At 42.9% G+C, this 14,768-nt stretch overlaps 1 protein-coding gene across 2 annotated transcripts in view; it reads right to left on the bottom strand.

The window, feature by feature from the left end:
- Positions 1 to 14,768, bottom strand: part of DYNC1H1 (dynein cytoplasmic 1 heavy chain 1) — a 67,510-nt gene that overhangs the window by 45,269 nt on the left and 7,473 nt on the right. For both annotated transcript variants that reach the window (XM_045775443.2, XM_045775444.2), the window contains exons 2-10: positions 13,748 to 13,835; positions 11,770 to 11,943; positions 11,274 to 11,529; positions 10,745 to 10,931; positions 9,153 to 9,424; positions 8,834 to 9,061; positions 3,655 to 4,731; positions 2,897 to 3,076; positions 1,286 to 1,435 (exon numbers count right to left, since the gene is read on the bottom strand). In XM_045775443.2, coding sequence (XP_045631399.1) covers positions 1,286 to 1,435; positions 2,897 to 3,076; positions 3,655 to 4,731; positions 8,834 to 9,061; positions 9,153 to 9,424; positions 10,745 to 10,931; positions 11,274 to 11,529; positions 11,770 to 11,943; positions 13,748 to 13,835 — 2,612 coding nt within the window. The remainder of the gene's footprint in view (positions 1 to 1,285; positions 1,436 to 2,896; positions 3,077 to 3,654; positions 4,732 to 8,833; positions 9,062 to 9,152; positions 9,425 to 10,744; positions 10,932 to 11,273; positions 11,530 to 11,769; positions 11,944 to 13,747; positions 13,836 to 14,768) is intronic.

The following is a 14,768-nucleotide window of genomic DNA, read 5'->3' as shown; positions in this document are numbered from 1 at the left end:
CAAGTCAAGGTGAGGCTGTGCCACCTGCCAATGCCTACTTTAGGCTAAGCGAGAATTCTGACTCCATCTCTACCAGATAACTGCTTTAGCTTAGACATGCTCGTTTGCTTTTCTACATCTCTGTATTTTAAAAAGTACGCTCTGGGGATAAATATATGTAATATTCAAAAGTGAAAACATTTTTCAAGATTAAGAGGAAAAAAAACGAGAAGGTAGCATCTGGGGAGAAAAAAAACAGCCAACTGTTTCTCCCACATCAAAGTTTTTACCTTCAGTTCTTTTAGACTTCTGTTTTGTAAGACATTTTTATTGGTAAATTGAACACAAATGCAACAAACTACATAACACAAATGCACGGCCTACTGAAACTATATGGCAGACACCTTTGTAACCAACAGCCACACTGGTAGACACGACCTATTTGCACAGCCTGAACTAACACTTTTCTAGAAGGATTGCTGGGCTCCAGCTGGCCACTCCTTCACTCAAATGGGAAATCGGTGGCTTGGAGACAAAGACTGCTGTTCAGTATGCTGACCACTGTGCTAGTCATTCTCCCACGAGACTGATTGAAATTTTGTGAAAACAGTGACATTTTAGTGTCAGAGTCTACCCTTTTCCTTGTACAGATTACATGCAGTTCTTGAAATGATTTCTTGGACGTATGCTTAGAAAGCAGAGTTGTTTTGTTTTTTTTTCCAGTGTAGATTTTTTCTAAAATTTCCCGTTTTCTAAAAACTTCTGTTTTGGAAGTTATTTTAGACTTACAGGAAAGTTGCGAAGAAAGTATGAAGAGTTTTCACATACCCTTCACCAGCTCCTTCTAATGTTACATCTAACAGGGTACAATTACCCAAATGAAGAAATTAATACTGATGCAACACTACTAAGTAAAGTACTGACTTCAGTCCGATTTCCCAGCCCCCCAGTACCCACAGTTGTCACATCTCCTCAATCCCTTCCAACCCGTAACATTTTCTCAGTTTTTCCTGTCTCTCATGACCCTGATGCTGTTCTGTAGGGATATCTGATCTTTTCTCATGACTGGAATGAGTCTGGGATATATGGGGACAAAGACTGGGGAGGAGCTGCCCTGTCACATCACACACAGTGCCAGAGTAAAACAATGTGCACGAGCAGCACTGGTGATGCCGACTGTGGTCACCCAGTGAGGTGCTGTCTGTCAGGTTTCTTCACTGTTAAGGGGCTTTCTCCTTGGTACTTTTTAAGGGGAGAATCCTTTGCTTGATTTACTAGCAAACTGGATGCCACGGGAAAGACTCACTTTAATCTTTGGCTCTCCACCAGGCTTGTGACTGACTTGAGGTGCGTCTGTATCCATGTCAACTTCTGCTTTATCTTCAGCTTGTCCGAGAAGCACCTGGGTCCAAGCTCTCAGGCCAGCTTGTAGGCGAACACCCAATATTCTTTCAATCTACAGAGAAAGTAGGATCAGAGCACAGTGTTCCCTCCAAAAGTTAGCTCAACAACCATGACAGACAGGAAGCCAATGCTTTAGCTCAAGGCTGACAGTTGCTACCACACCCTTCATCTTACCCTGGTTCCCCACCTCACTCCGTCCCTCTCCCAGCCTCAGAGAACCTGACCCCCGTCTGGGAGCTAGCCCAATCACCAGCCCTCCGACTTGTAAGGAACAAGGAGATGGACACAGATGCAGTCATGGTCTTGCTGTTTGCTCAACAGACTAGAAAATTTACAAAACAAAAGCATTTTCCTGACAACCTTAGAGATAAAACTAACAATCTACAATCTGGCGAACACCCCATTTACTTTTTTGTAAAACTGAGATATAACTGACATATAATGTATTAGCGTCAGGTATATGACATGATTCCATTTTTGTATGTACTGCAAAACAATCACCAGTGAGAGTAGTTAACACCTGTCAGCACACACAGGTGCCCATTTTAACAAGTAAAGAAGGAAGCCTTCTCTCTGATGTGGAATGAGACAAGTGAATGTCCCATGAATAGGACATCTGTATGTCTTTGTGCAGTCTGTCCATCCTGGGAATGCTGTAAAGGTCACTGTGGCAAACCCCGAGACTTTCGGTAGATGCAGAAGAGTGGGGTTTGTTAACTTTCTCTGGTAGTGTCCCGTGTGTGGATACACTGTACCTTTGTGGGTCACAGGCTTTCTTTTCCTTTCTCCTTAAATGGATAACTAAGGTGCTTAGGAGCTGCCCAACCACCACCTGCCCACTGAGCAGCTCTACCATGAAATATCCTACTTCCTGGGGCTCTCCACGGATGCTGACATCCACGTGGTAAGAATGTTTTAAACACATACACAGGTGCACACAGATACATTCCCCTCCCCGCACACCTCTACAGCAGTGAGCCCTGATCCTCTACACCAGGAATAAGACATATTTGGTTGCTCGGCATTTCTTTCTTAAAAATTATTATTATTTTAAGGAAGCTCTTGGCTCAACATGGGGCTTGAATTCATGACCCAGAGGTCAAGAGTCCCACCCGAGCTCTACCGACTGAGTCAGCCAGGTCCCCTGAGCATTTCTGTTTAAATTGGGTGGTAGAGAGGGGGCAGCGTGTCAGAGAAGGATGCCTGGAGAGGAGGGCCAGGGAGAATCACCTACATTCCTGGGTGAGCAGGGAGGGCAGGCAGGAGGTTGTCAGATATTCAGAAAATAAAGAGACTCCCCCCACCTCCCCACCTGCAAGTTGGAATGGACAGGAAGGAGCATTGCTAGTATCACACAGCTCAGCTCCGCTGTTAGCTAAATGGGATTTCTCGAGAGGAAACTGGACTACTGCTGGTAACTTCTATGGGAAAATGCTTTTCAGTGACAAACTACTAAGCTTATAAAACAGGGATGACAGAAAACTGAAAAGCACCTTAACCACCCATCCCTCACCTCCATGTCAAGTTTGTTGACCCAGATGGGCAAGTTGGAGTAGGAGTGCAGATTCAAGTCGTCCACAGCCTTCTGGACTCTGTTCAAGATCTCGGAGAAGGTCTTGTGGTCATACATGCAAGTCTCCAGGGAACGGACCTCCAGGTCTATTTTTTCTTCAATAATTAGCAGGTCATCCACCTAAAGAAAGGTATATTTAATATTTAAAACACCATTCATAGTATCCCTTTATTTTTATGTATATTCTTCTCAATTAACATATGTTTCAGGCAAAGGAGTTCTTCCATGAGTAGCCAGGATGTGTAGCAGACCCACGCTCTCACTCGGACCTGCTCCCAGCAGCAGGCTCAGGGCCAGGAGGCTTACAACTGTCCGGCTGCGCTAGGGTCTGGGAAGGAAGCCTGGGTCTGGGGAGGACTGACAGCAAGGGCCACGGCTGCAGATCTAGAGCCCTGCTGTCCATGCAGCTATATCAGTAATAAAGCTCTCATTTCACTTGGTCAGACTCCTGTGTCCTTCCCCTCTCCATTGGTGTCTAAACTCAGGCTGTTACTTAACGGTCTTGCCAGAACCCCACCACTATCCAACAGCCCAGTATGTAAAAGGGCCTCTTCTCCCCTTCAGCTCACAAGGCCCAATGCTCTACCTGCCAGGAACGCCTCCTATGGGAGAACTACCCCATTAAATGAGTGAGCTATTACTGTGTTTAGTTCATTCCCGGGACCCTGCAGGGTGGGGGGCAGTAAAGTACAACACACCTTTTCTTGGAAGTTGAAGACAGTCTCTGCCAAGCGCTGCACGTACGGGTCGAGTTTGTACGATTCCCACACCAGTGCAATGCCCTCTGCGATCAGAGCTTGCACTTCCTTTTTCAAGCCGGCCACCAAGAGGGAAATGGTGTTCCGCTCCTCCACCTTCTCACAGGTCCGCTCGTAGGTGCGCACACTCTCTATCAGCGAGATGGCAAATGGGTAGAGCTGGTTTGCTTGATGAGCCTTGTTCACAATTGCCAGTGGGACTCGGAAACCAAGCCACTTGAGGTTTCGAACTTCTTTGGAAAGCGTGATGATCTCTGGAAGGAAGTTAACTTTCAGCTTCAGGACGTTTCCGGTTCGGCCCCGGACTCGAGTGCTCTCAATGGTGAAGATGCGCCCCGAGACACCGAGGTTGCGCTGCTGCACCTTCCGGGCCCAGTCGTCAAAGATCTCCTGAGTGTTGAGCTTCATGCGGAAGCTGTCCCCGTCCTGCTTCAGCTTCTGGCCCTCCACATGGTTCTCCCAGCCCTTGCCCAGCACGTCCTCCACACGCTTCATGTAGGCGCTCAGCTGGCGGTCTATCTGCTTCGCCCAGATGATGGAGCCCGACACTGGGGGCAGGTCGCGCACGTGGCTCATCTTACACGCCTGACTCTGTGGGTACTGGACCTTGAACTTGTCGTGGAGGGACTCAATGTCATCTTTCACGCGCTGGATTAGCTGGGTCTGGTACTCACGAATGGCCCCACGGATGTGAGGCCTAACGAACAGTGCGTTGAACCTGGAGAAAATCCTGAACATCTCGTTAGCGTTCTTGGCTGTGCCAAGCTGATCCCTAAGGCGAGCGGTGATCCGGGTCTCCACCCTGTCGATTCGCTCATCATATCTCTTCATGGCGGCCTCCCAAGCTTCCGTGCCTTCCTTGGAGACGTCTAGCCCGTCCACTTCCTTGACGTTCTCATATGCAAGGTTGACCTCCTCAATAGCGTTCGCATCCGCAGCATCAAAGAGAACCTCGGCTACTTTCATGTCCTGAGGCTCGGGGACCTCTCCTTGATTCTGCTGTGCAACTGCTGTGACCTGAAAGAGGAGGACTCGTGACAAAAATGTTGATTGCACGAAGGCTGTTGTTCTGTTGGACACCAGGAGCACACACCGCCCAACACAGTCAGTCCTATCTGCGGGTTTTTAACTTTTAGCCAAACATTTTATAACCACAATGCAACAAAACTATGAGAAATATGACAGAGTATATTCTAACTCTGCATGTAAAGATCTTCTGACAATGTAGTTTTAGTTCTTGAACTAAAATAACATGTTAAAACCTGGGTTTTGGGTACTTGTCTCTTCAAAGTTTTGTCTACAATTAAAACTGCTTTGGGAAGCTCAGTAATTCACAGGAGCACTACATATAAACTCAGCATCTGACGTAAAGAGTCTTCCTTTTTGACTTTTAAAACTCTAGTTATAATCCATGGGTAAACACCACAGCAGAGGGACAGATAAAGGCTACACTAACAGGGAAGAATTCCCCTGCTCAGGTCCCTGAAGCTCCCACAGAGCAGAGCATTTACCTCAGGAAGTGTCAGACTTCCACACCCATCTCCTGCCCACACTCCCGCAGAATTACAAAGCTAGGCGGGGCCTTCATCTGGGTCCACAGATGTCTTGGAGAAAATTCAGATGGTCTGGGAACTTGTTTGGTGGAGATCATCATCATTATTTTCATTAACCCCTAACTAAAATTTAGCATTTCCTCCAACTATGAACGCATACAACAGTCACAAATAATTGTCACCAAAAAATACTTCATCACATTACATTTGTACAGATCTTTTTTTTTTTTTTTAATATTTATTTTAGAGAGACAGAGTGCAAGCACAAGTGAATACACGAGTTGGGGGCAGGGTAGAGGGACAGGGAGACAAGCAGACTCCCACTGAGTGGGGAGCTCGAGGCGGGTCCCAGGATCCTGAGATCATGACCTGAATTGGAATAAAGAGTGGGACGCTTAACCCATCTAGCCATCCAGGCGTCTCACATTTGAACTTAAGATCTTGCTTACGCTCATTACTACTTCAAAATTATGGCATTAATACGGCCCGTCACTAGATCTTGCTATTTTATGCGCTCATGGAGAAGCACCCAGATTACTAGAGCACAACCCAGATAATTGTTTCTTTGTAAAAACTGTTTCTTTTATTTTATGCATTTAAAAACATTCTGAGTACTCCTGGTCCTGGTAGTATGAGGGCAAAAGCTGAACAAAATTATTAAAAATAGCCTTTTCAGGACAACGGAAAACAAGCAAAGGCAACCAACAACCTCAGATGTTTTCTCATGACAAAGTGCTACCAAATCATCTCTCTAAAAACAAAACAAAACAAAACAAAAACAGGGGCGCCTGGGTGGCTCAGCCAGTTAAGTGTCTTGATTTCGGCTCAGGTCATGATCTCAGGGTTGTGAGATTGAGCCCTGTGTTGGCCTCCATGCTGGCTCTGGAGGCCTGCTTAAGATCCTCTCTCTCCCTCTTCCTCTGTCCCCCAACCTACCCTCCTCTTCCTCTCTTAAAAAAAATAAAATAAAAAATAAAATAAAAAAGGTGCTACCAAATCAGGTAAGTAACAGTTAGTTGTTGGCTTTCTTGCCTGGAGGTGCTCCCATCCCCCAGCTCAGGCAGTGAAAACCTGCAGCTTTGCTGGTGGGAGCAGAACAGCAGTAAGTTTAAAGGGGAGATTCTGAAAATGGGAGAGCCCAAGAAGGGCCAAGGTAATGAACTATACACACACACTGGAGACCTTGGGGAGCCCTGCAGGAATGAAAAGTCTGGGCAGGTTTACAACTTACTGTCAACTGAGAATTTGATATCCAGTGAAACCATCATTCCAATATTAAAGTGAAATATTTTTCCTGGTAAACACAAAATGGGGGCATGTGTTGCTGGCAGGCCTATGGAATAAGAAATACTACCAGAATTCCTTTAACTACAGGGAAGAGACACACCAGACAGTAAGTCAGATCCAAAGGAAGGAATGAAGAGAACTGGGCAATGTTAACACGTGGACAAACGTTAAGGGATTATGTATATTCTTCTTCTTTCTTCTCCTAATTTTTCTAAAATGAATGTGACTGCTTAAAACAAAACTCACAACACGGCCTTGTTGGGTTTACAGCATGTGAAGCTGTAATACACGTGACAAGGGGACAAGGGAGCTACAGTGGTAGGAGGTTCCCACGGTTTACTGGAAGTCAGTATTGCGCACGCCATGATAAATGAAAGATGCACACTGTGATCCCTAGAGAATCGCTAGGAAAGAAAATTCAGAGGCATACAGCTACGGGTCCACAGAGGAATTAAAATGAGATGGCCAAGATAACACGAGAAGAGGCAGCAGAGAACTAGAGGAGCAACAAGTGAGACAAGCAGGAAACAAACCACGAATGACAGCTCTGAATCCAACCATCTCAATAGTTAGATTCAATGGGAATAAACACTCCAATAAAACCATTCTGAGAACATATGCATGCACATGTAAGCTTATCATAAATTTTACTGATATAAAGGACACACACTGCATGATTTACAAATAAAAAGAAAATACAAAATGATCTTTTAAAAATACAGTATACGAGAAGAGGTACATGGGAAAAAAGGGTTAAGAAACCTGAGGCTAGAAGGAATCAGAACTAGAATCAGATCTCTCACAGATAAAATAGAGGGCTAACATTTGAAGCCAACACACACATGCATGCCTGCACACATCGATCAGTGAGCACGGAGCGAAAAGATGCTGAGGACTCACTATTAACAATTTACTACAAATAGCAGGCCCTCCTACACAGCGAACGAAGCTTCCTGGATGGCATGATTTCTAGACTGGACCCCCCCCACACCAACATTTTACTACAAAAATTTTTAAACTACAGGACGGCAAAAGATTTACAGACTGAACACCCATGTGTCCCCACGCAGAGTCGATGCCACTGTCCATATATAGTTGATCCTTGAACAATACGGGTTTGAACTACACATCCACTTACACACACACATTCACTTACACACACACATTCACTTACACACACACATTCACTTACACACACACATCCACTTACACTCACATCCACTTACACACACACACCCACTTACACACACACACATCCACTTACACACACACATCCACTTACACACACATCCACTTACACACACACATCCACTTACACACACATCCACTTACACACACATTCACTTACACACAGGTTTTTTTTGGATCTAGTACAGTAAACATTTTCTTTACGTTATGACCTTCTTGATATCATTTTTTCCCTCTAGCTTACTTCACTGTAAGAATACAGTGTCTAACATATGTAACATACAAAATATGTTAACTCTTTATGTTATCAGTAAGGCTTCTGCTCAACGGTAGGCTACTGTTTGTTTTTTTTTTAAGATTTTATTTGTTTATTTGAGAGAGAGTGAGAGAGCACGAGAGCAGGGTGAGGGGCAGAGGGAGAAATTTTGTTGTGTTTTGTTTCTAAGATTTTATTTTTAAGTAATCTCTACACCTAAGGTGGGGCTTAGACTAACAACCCTAAGATCAAGAGCCGCATGCTCCAGGTGCCCCAGTAGTTAGGTTTTTAGAGAGTCAAAAGTCTCATATAGATTGCCAACTACGCAGGAAGCTGGCACCAGTAACCCCCATGTTGTTCAAGGGTCAACTGTGTATTAGTCCACCTTATATTTCTGGGCTGCAGTTTTTAAAGGAAAAAAATCATTGGTAAAGGAAAAGACAGGCGAATTAAGAAGAAAAAAAAGCATGTACAAAGAAAAGGAATCATTTAATTCTTTTAATAAATCTCAGACATATGCAATTATAAATGAGAAATCTGGGAAAAAGTTTAAAAAACATGTCCAAGTCACACAGCTTGTTAAACAGTGGAATTAGGATTTAAAACCCAGGGAGTCTGGCTCTAGGGTTCAAGCATTTTTGGGGGAGGGATGAATGGATGGAGAAGATTTGTACTGAAAATACAGAATCACTATATTGTAGAGAGGACAGTGAAAGGATGCAAATAGAATTCAAGAGGCATTTGGTGCAGAACAGAAGGAAGTAGTTTATTCTCAGAAAAAGAAAGCAGGTTATAAAAACAACTCATGTACGTATTTTTAAAATGTGAAGCATACCTGTGGCCTCAGGACCCTGACAATGACAGCTCTCAGCTGTTCGTGCTGACGTCGAAATTTTCTCATCTGGTCGAGGCGGGCCTGGAGCTTCCTGTGAGCAGGATTGATTCGCCACACCATCTTCAGGTTTTCTTCCCTTTTTCTTTTGACAATGTCTCTCAGTAACACCTGAAGCTTCTCATATTCATCATCCCAAGTCTGAAAGACTTCAAAGCATGCGACCATCACCTAGGATATAATTTACGAAAGGCAGCTTATTATTACAGCATGTTTTCATCTCCGTGCCCTCGGGTTGGTTTTCTGATGTATTAAAACTTACTTTTTCAAATTCTTCATAAGCAACATGCATCAATTTTCTCGTGCCCAATACTTTGAGTAACTGAGAACTCAAGTCTCTTGAAATTGCCTCCACCAAACGCAGTGCCCTCTGAATGGGATACTTTGTGTTTCGGATCTTTCTCAAATGGGTGAAAATTGCGACAAGTGCCTGCCGTATTTTGTCCAGCTCAGTGGCAGACAGCAAATCATTCAGAGGGAAATCTTTCATCAGAGGATTGTAGTCATTCACAGTTTCCAAAGCCTGTTTTAGACCTAGATTAACAAAGAAACGGTTAATGGTGTTCATTGAAGTAATACAGGTATAATATAACGTTATATGTCAACCATACCTTCATTAGGGAAAAGGAATACAATGAAGAGGACACTGCTTATAGCCTAACCCTGGGCAAGTAAACTGAAATACAGCCTCACAACGGAACCTTCTGTTGTTGCGAAGAGTGAGTGACACAGAAACTATGATATTTGAAAAAAAGGAACATGTTATTAACAGGATGATCCTCTGTTAATTAACGGATGGTCTCACCGCTTTTTAAAGAATATCAGTCAACTCACGCCATACTCTAAAGGCTGTGGGTGGCGGCCCCATGAAGTTCATTGCTTTCCGTACCATCTAAACGTTCTACGAATAACATTAAGCTTAGAAAAACTACAATGTTATCATCCTTAGGAACAGTAAAAATATAAATGGTACACCCGTGGCTCATGTGAGCTGAATGTGTTATGGACACAGAAGCCCAGAAGCACCTGGGTCTAGTCTACTTTCTGACTCCTCCAGCAGAAGACTAAGAAAAAAAAAAAAAAGAAAGAAAAAAAAAAGTATTAGGAAAGAAGTAAGTTCCAGAGGTATTTAAAAACAAAATTTCAAGGCATACCTTTCAGCACTAGTGAATGCCCAGGTAACACGTGCAATGTGATCCATGTAACTGGAAGACTGCCACCTGGAGCTTCCTCTAACATTTATAACGTGGGCAGCATGCCTTTTTTGGAGGGCGAGAACATGACCAGTATTGCAGCCCCAATTCCTTGCTCTAACATTCTCTGGTGGGCAGAGCTGTAGAGAAATGCCTAACCATGCCCGGTCAATTCAAACCTTTGAGTGCCCACATGTGCTAATACAACATCACTCACACTGCTGTGCATACAGAAAACCAAATCTATCTTGGCCACTTTCAGGACAGGGAGGAAGGCAGAGAATGGGGAAAAGGGGCAGGTAAAAGAGGAAGAGAAAGCACTGTCCAGCTCTCCTTCCACAGTCCTGTGCGCAAGTAACTTCTGCTTAATGTCAACCGTCTTCCTGCCTGGATTGTCAAAAGCACACTTGACTTTATACTAAAAAAGTACGGTCTACTCAAGGAACCAAGTAACTGAGAAACAGGAGGGAAACTCCCAGGACTCTACTCAGGCCTAGAAACTGGCTTATATTCTCAAAACTCCAGAAGGAGAAGGAACGTATGTAGGAAAATCATTGGATGGTCCATCTACTGACTTTCACTGAAATCATCACTGAAATCACTGAAAGCTCAAAAGCCAGATCCACAACTTACTGATCATATTATTGGTTCTAGTTTTTACCTGTATCAGTGTCAAAACTGACAGTGGCATGGAAACGCTTGCCGTGTTTCAAGATATCCAGAGTAAGGAGAACTTCTGGGCTCTCTCGTTTCTCCTGTATGCGGTACAACGCACGTTCCAAGTTTAACCAGAAACTAATTTCCTGCAAGGCTGTTCCTGAGGCAGGGTCTCGATCAAGTTTGGTCACCTTTAAGGATAAATAACATTCAAGAGTATTCACTATTTAAATAAAGGTAGGAAAGTATCATTAACTAAACACATGCATTACAACGTAATTTTTATATTTCAAGTAGATTTCCTTCCTTGTCCATTATAAGTGGTTTAATAAATGAAAGCAAAGGTATAAGACAGCTGTGATCAACACTCTCTCAGGGTTAATATTTAAACAACTGCATGCCGTCCCAGGACCATGGAAAGCACTGCTAACTTCATCTGACACTTCACCTCATTCACAAAAACTCAGACCAGTTTCTCAGAGACATTAAAGAACAAAGTACTTTATACAACACACTCAATACCATGCTCTTACTTTTTGAATTTCTCGGATCCAGCGGTTAACTCCTGATTGTAACTGATTGAGAAAAGTTGGGTCTTCAACCTTATCTCCAAAGTCTGTAACTTTTGGCTTTTCTCCACGTTCGTAACACTGTTTTGCAACATTTGTAATAATGGGATGAATTGGCAGGCTGATCTCTGGAATTTCAATATTCTGCTGCAAGTGAAGGAGCCCCATTTCAAGTTCTGCGATCTTTTTTTCAACGGAAGGAGCCATTTTATCACCATCCCTAAAAAGGTTAACAAACACTTCAAAACTTTAGTGAGCTGTTGGGTCTCCAAAAGATCCTATTATTTTAGGTCTGTCAAACATTAATAATATACATCTTATTGATGGCAACAGATTTATATCCTCTTGGTTTACTAGCTTTACCCTCCCAATTCCCAAATTCCACATTATCTTTCATGGTGTCTTGTGAACACTAAGTGAAACAGGACATTCAAGCCAACAAAGGAAAAATGGTTTTTACCTGTCTGCCTTGCCAGACTCTCTGATATAGGACTTAAAAAAAGGAGCCACCGCATTGCTAATGAAAGAATGCAAGGTTTCATATGGTGAGTCTTCACTGAGCGTGAGGACTCGGAGCTGAGAAGATACTGGCTTGTCTGCATCAATTACTGGAGTACGTTTAATGAATGCCAAGCTAAAATAAAGCAAAAGAAGAAATTAGAACAAAGAGCCTCATTCCTAATCAGTTTTAATAACTGTCACCCTTGGTGTGTTGCACACAATTAAAAATTCATCTGAAAGTCATACAAAGAACATGTTAAAGAGTTGCTTTTCTAATAGGGAAACACACTGCTTATCTTCCTTTACTCATGTGAGAACTGAATCAGGTTAAAGTTTTGGTATGTGACCACGAAACCAGGCAAATGGTTAATCTGTCTAATATATGGGTTGAGTTAATAATCTTGGCCTCACTCAAACGAACCTCCCTAGTAACTCCAAGTTACAAGCCATGATATACTTAAATCTGATCTTATGCTAATTTGTACCATTCCTTTATGGCACTAAGTCACACATCAGCTTTAACAAACAATAGTCACCCACAGGTTAATGTGGCAAGAGGGCACTCCAGGCCCCCATAGCCTGGCCTAAATCGACTCTTCCAGTTTTATCTCCTGCTATGTACCCTCTTCCCCACCCAAGACACAACTTAAAATAAATGTCCCATTCTCTAAACGTGATGTGCCACTGTGTTTTTGCTTAAGAAATCTACATTCATCTGCTGAAATTCCAAGTAATCTTCAAAACCCAGTTCCCGCATAACCTCTTCCACGGGACTTTCCCTAACCAGAATCACCTTCTCCAATCTCCATGGTTCGTGCTATTCTGCACCCCTAAGATTCTGCCAAGTAGTACAGTTAGTTGTGTGTCTGCCAAGCTTTCTCCCCAAAGACCACAAGCTTCTGGGGAACCAGGTTTTATTTCTCTGCATACCTACTGCCATATCTTACACATAACAGGTGCTCAAAGATAGTTAAAATAGTTCAAAAAAATTAGTATTTGAATTTTCTGTTCCCAGGCCAGTACTTTACACATAATACTTTATGTTATTCTAAAAAGTCACCGAAGCCTGCTGATGTGACACATAGAGAAGGAAAAAGTCATAATAGCATCCCTGCCAAAAATGCATAAATAAATCTAATCACCAGTGGCCTATACTTCTCAAAAATTTAAAAACTGTAACAAGGCTATGAATAGAAGTGTCCCTGTTCTTAGGAAATACACTGAAGTATTTAGGGATAAAGGGGCAGGTTGCCTATAACTCTCAAATGGTTCAAGAAAAAAGCGATGATGCAAACGTGGCTATGTTAACGACAGCTTCTGATAGCAACTATATAGAATTCATGAGTCATGTGACTCTTCAAGGCTTGAAATTATGCAAAATAAGAACTTTTCAAAAGCCAATGCTGTGTAAATTAAACACTTACATATTTAAATTTGGATATGTCTACTGGAGTGTAAACTGACACCGCTTTTCTGGAAGGTGGGAAAAATCTGGTAACATGCATTAAAGACTTTAATGGCACATTGCATCTGAACCAGTAACGCTTTCTTTAGGGATTTACACTAAAAAGAATGAGACCTCTACCTAAGAATCTTTACTAGGTTTTTACTAGTTATTTACAATAAAGAAAATCCAGATATAATCTGAGAATTATTATTATACATGTTAAGTACATTTTGGCTCAAACCTAAAATGGATGCCATGACACAGCAATTAAAATAAAAATATTTTAGAATTTATATTGACTTGGAAATCCTCTGAATTTCAATACATTAAATCAAAGGTGATTCAACTAATTTATTTTAAATTCAATACATGAATTTAAACAGCAGAAATCTTGAATGTTTTCTTAATGTCTTCGTCTGAGTCAATTAAGATCTACATTCAATTCTCACAAATTTATAATCCGAAACAACAGTGTATTCACACTACTTACCTATTGGACTTAACTCCGTAATGAATGTCTATGTTGATATTATAGGAAATGAATTCTTTTTCCTCTTCTCCTTCATCACCAACATCCTCTACAAATTGTAGTAAATATGATATCAAATTCATGTCAATATCATCTGCTCACCCTACCCCCAATCTGACATTTAAACCCCCACATGACTTGGCTCTACCTCTTTTTCCCTTCCTACCCATTTTTTCCGTGACTCCTGGCCCAGGCACTTTGCTGTGTCATCTGGGCAAGGTAGTTAACTTCTCTGCACCTCTATTTCTTTTTCTGTAAGTCGGAGGCACGGGCCTGCCTGGGGTGTTGGAAGCACTAGATCAGCGTCTGGCCCCGCGCAGTGCGAGGTGGTGTTCCCTACACTGATGCTCACCACCCCCTCCAGGCAGTCTCCCTTGTACTCCCAACACAGAAGGCGCTTCCCACTTCCCTCTCTGGGTATTCTGCTCAGGTGTTCACTCAACGCTCACTATGGACTGGCATTTTACTCAGTACTTTAGGTCTATCACACATCTAACGCTCACAACAACACGGGGGTTGGCATGACTATTTTTACCCATGTTTTCCAAGTAAGAAATGTAAGTAAACTGCCCCCAAACACATGTCTGGAAAGGGACAAAGTGAGAATTCAGAAACCTGTGATTCCAAACCCAGGGTCCTCCCCAGCACGTGGCCCACCCCAGCCCTGGTTAAACGCCCCAGCCAAGTGCAAACACCGATCAAGAAAATCCTTATCAACAAACATCCCCAGGGTCACCAAGAGGCATTCACCTAGCCTTCCCCTCTGCTCTCACACCACTTTTCTGGGCCTGCTCTGGGGTCGATTTATGACTGCATCTTCCTCTGCAAAGGTGAGCCCCTGCAGGGCGGGGACCATGCTGGATTCCACACAGCAAACACCATGCACGGTAGTCATTTTAAAAAGCTTACTGGAATGCAACAGTAAGCTAGCTCAGGATGCATGTGAACAAAATTTCTTTCTTTCTTTTTTTTAAGTAGGCTC

The sequence above is a fragment of the Ursus americanus genome, chromosome 26, assembly GCF_024610735.1.
Source record: "Ursus americanus isolate L20-20 chromosome 26, mUrsAme1.1.p, whole genome shotgun sequence".
Taxonomy (NCBI): Eukaryota; Metazoa; Chordata; class Mammalia; order Carnivora; family Ursidae; genus Ursus; species Ursus americanus.
The sequence above is the reverse complement of the archived record's forward strand: the minus strand, read 5'-3'. Positions and strand labels throughout refer to the sequence as shown.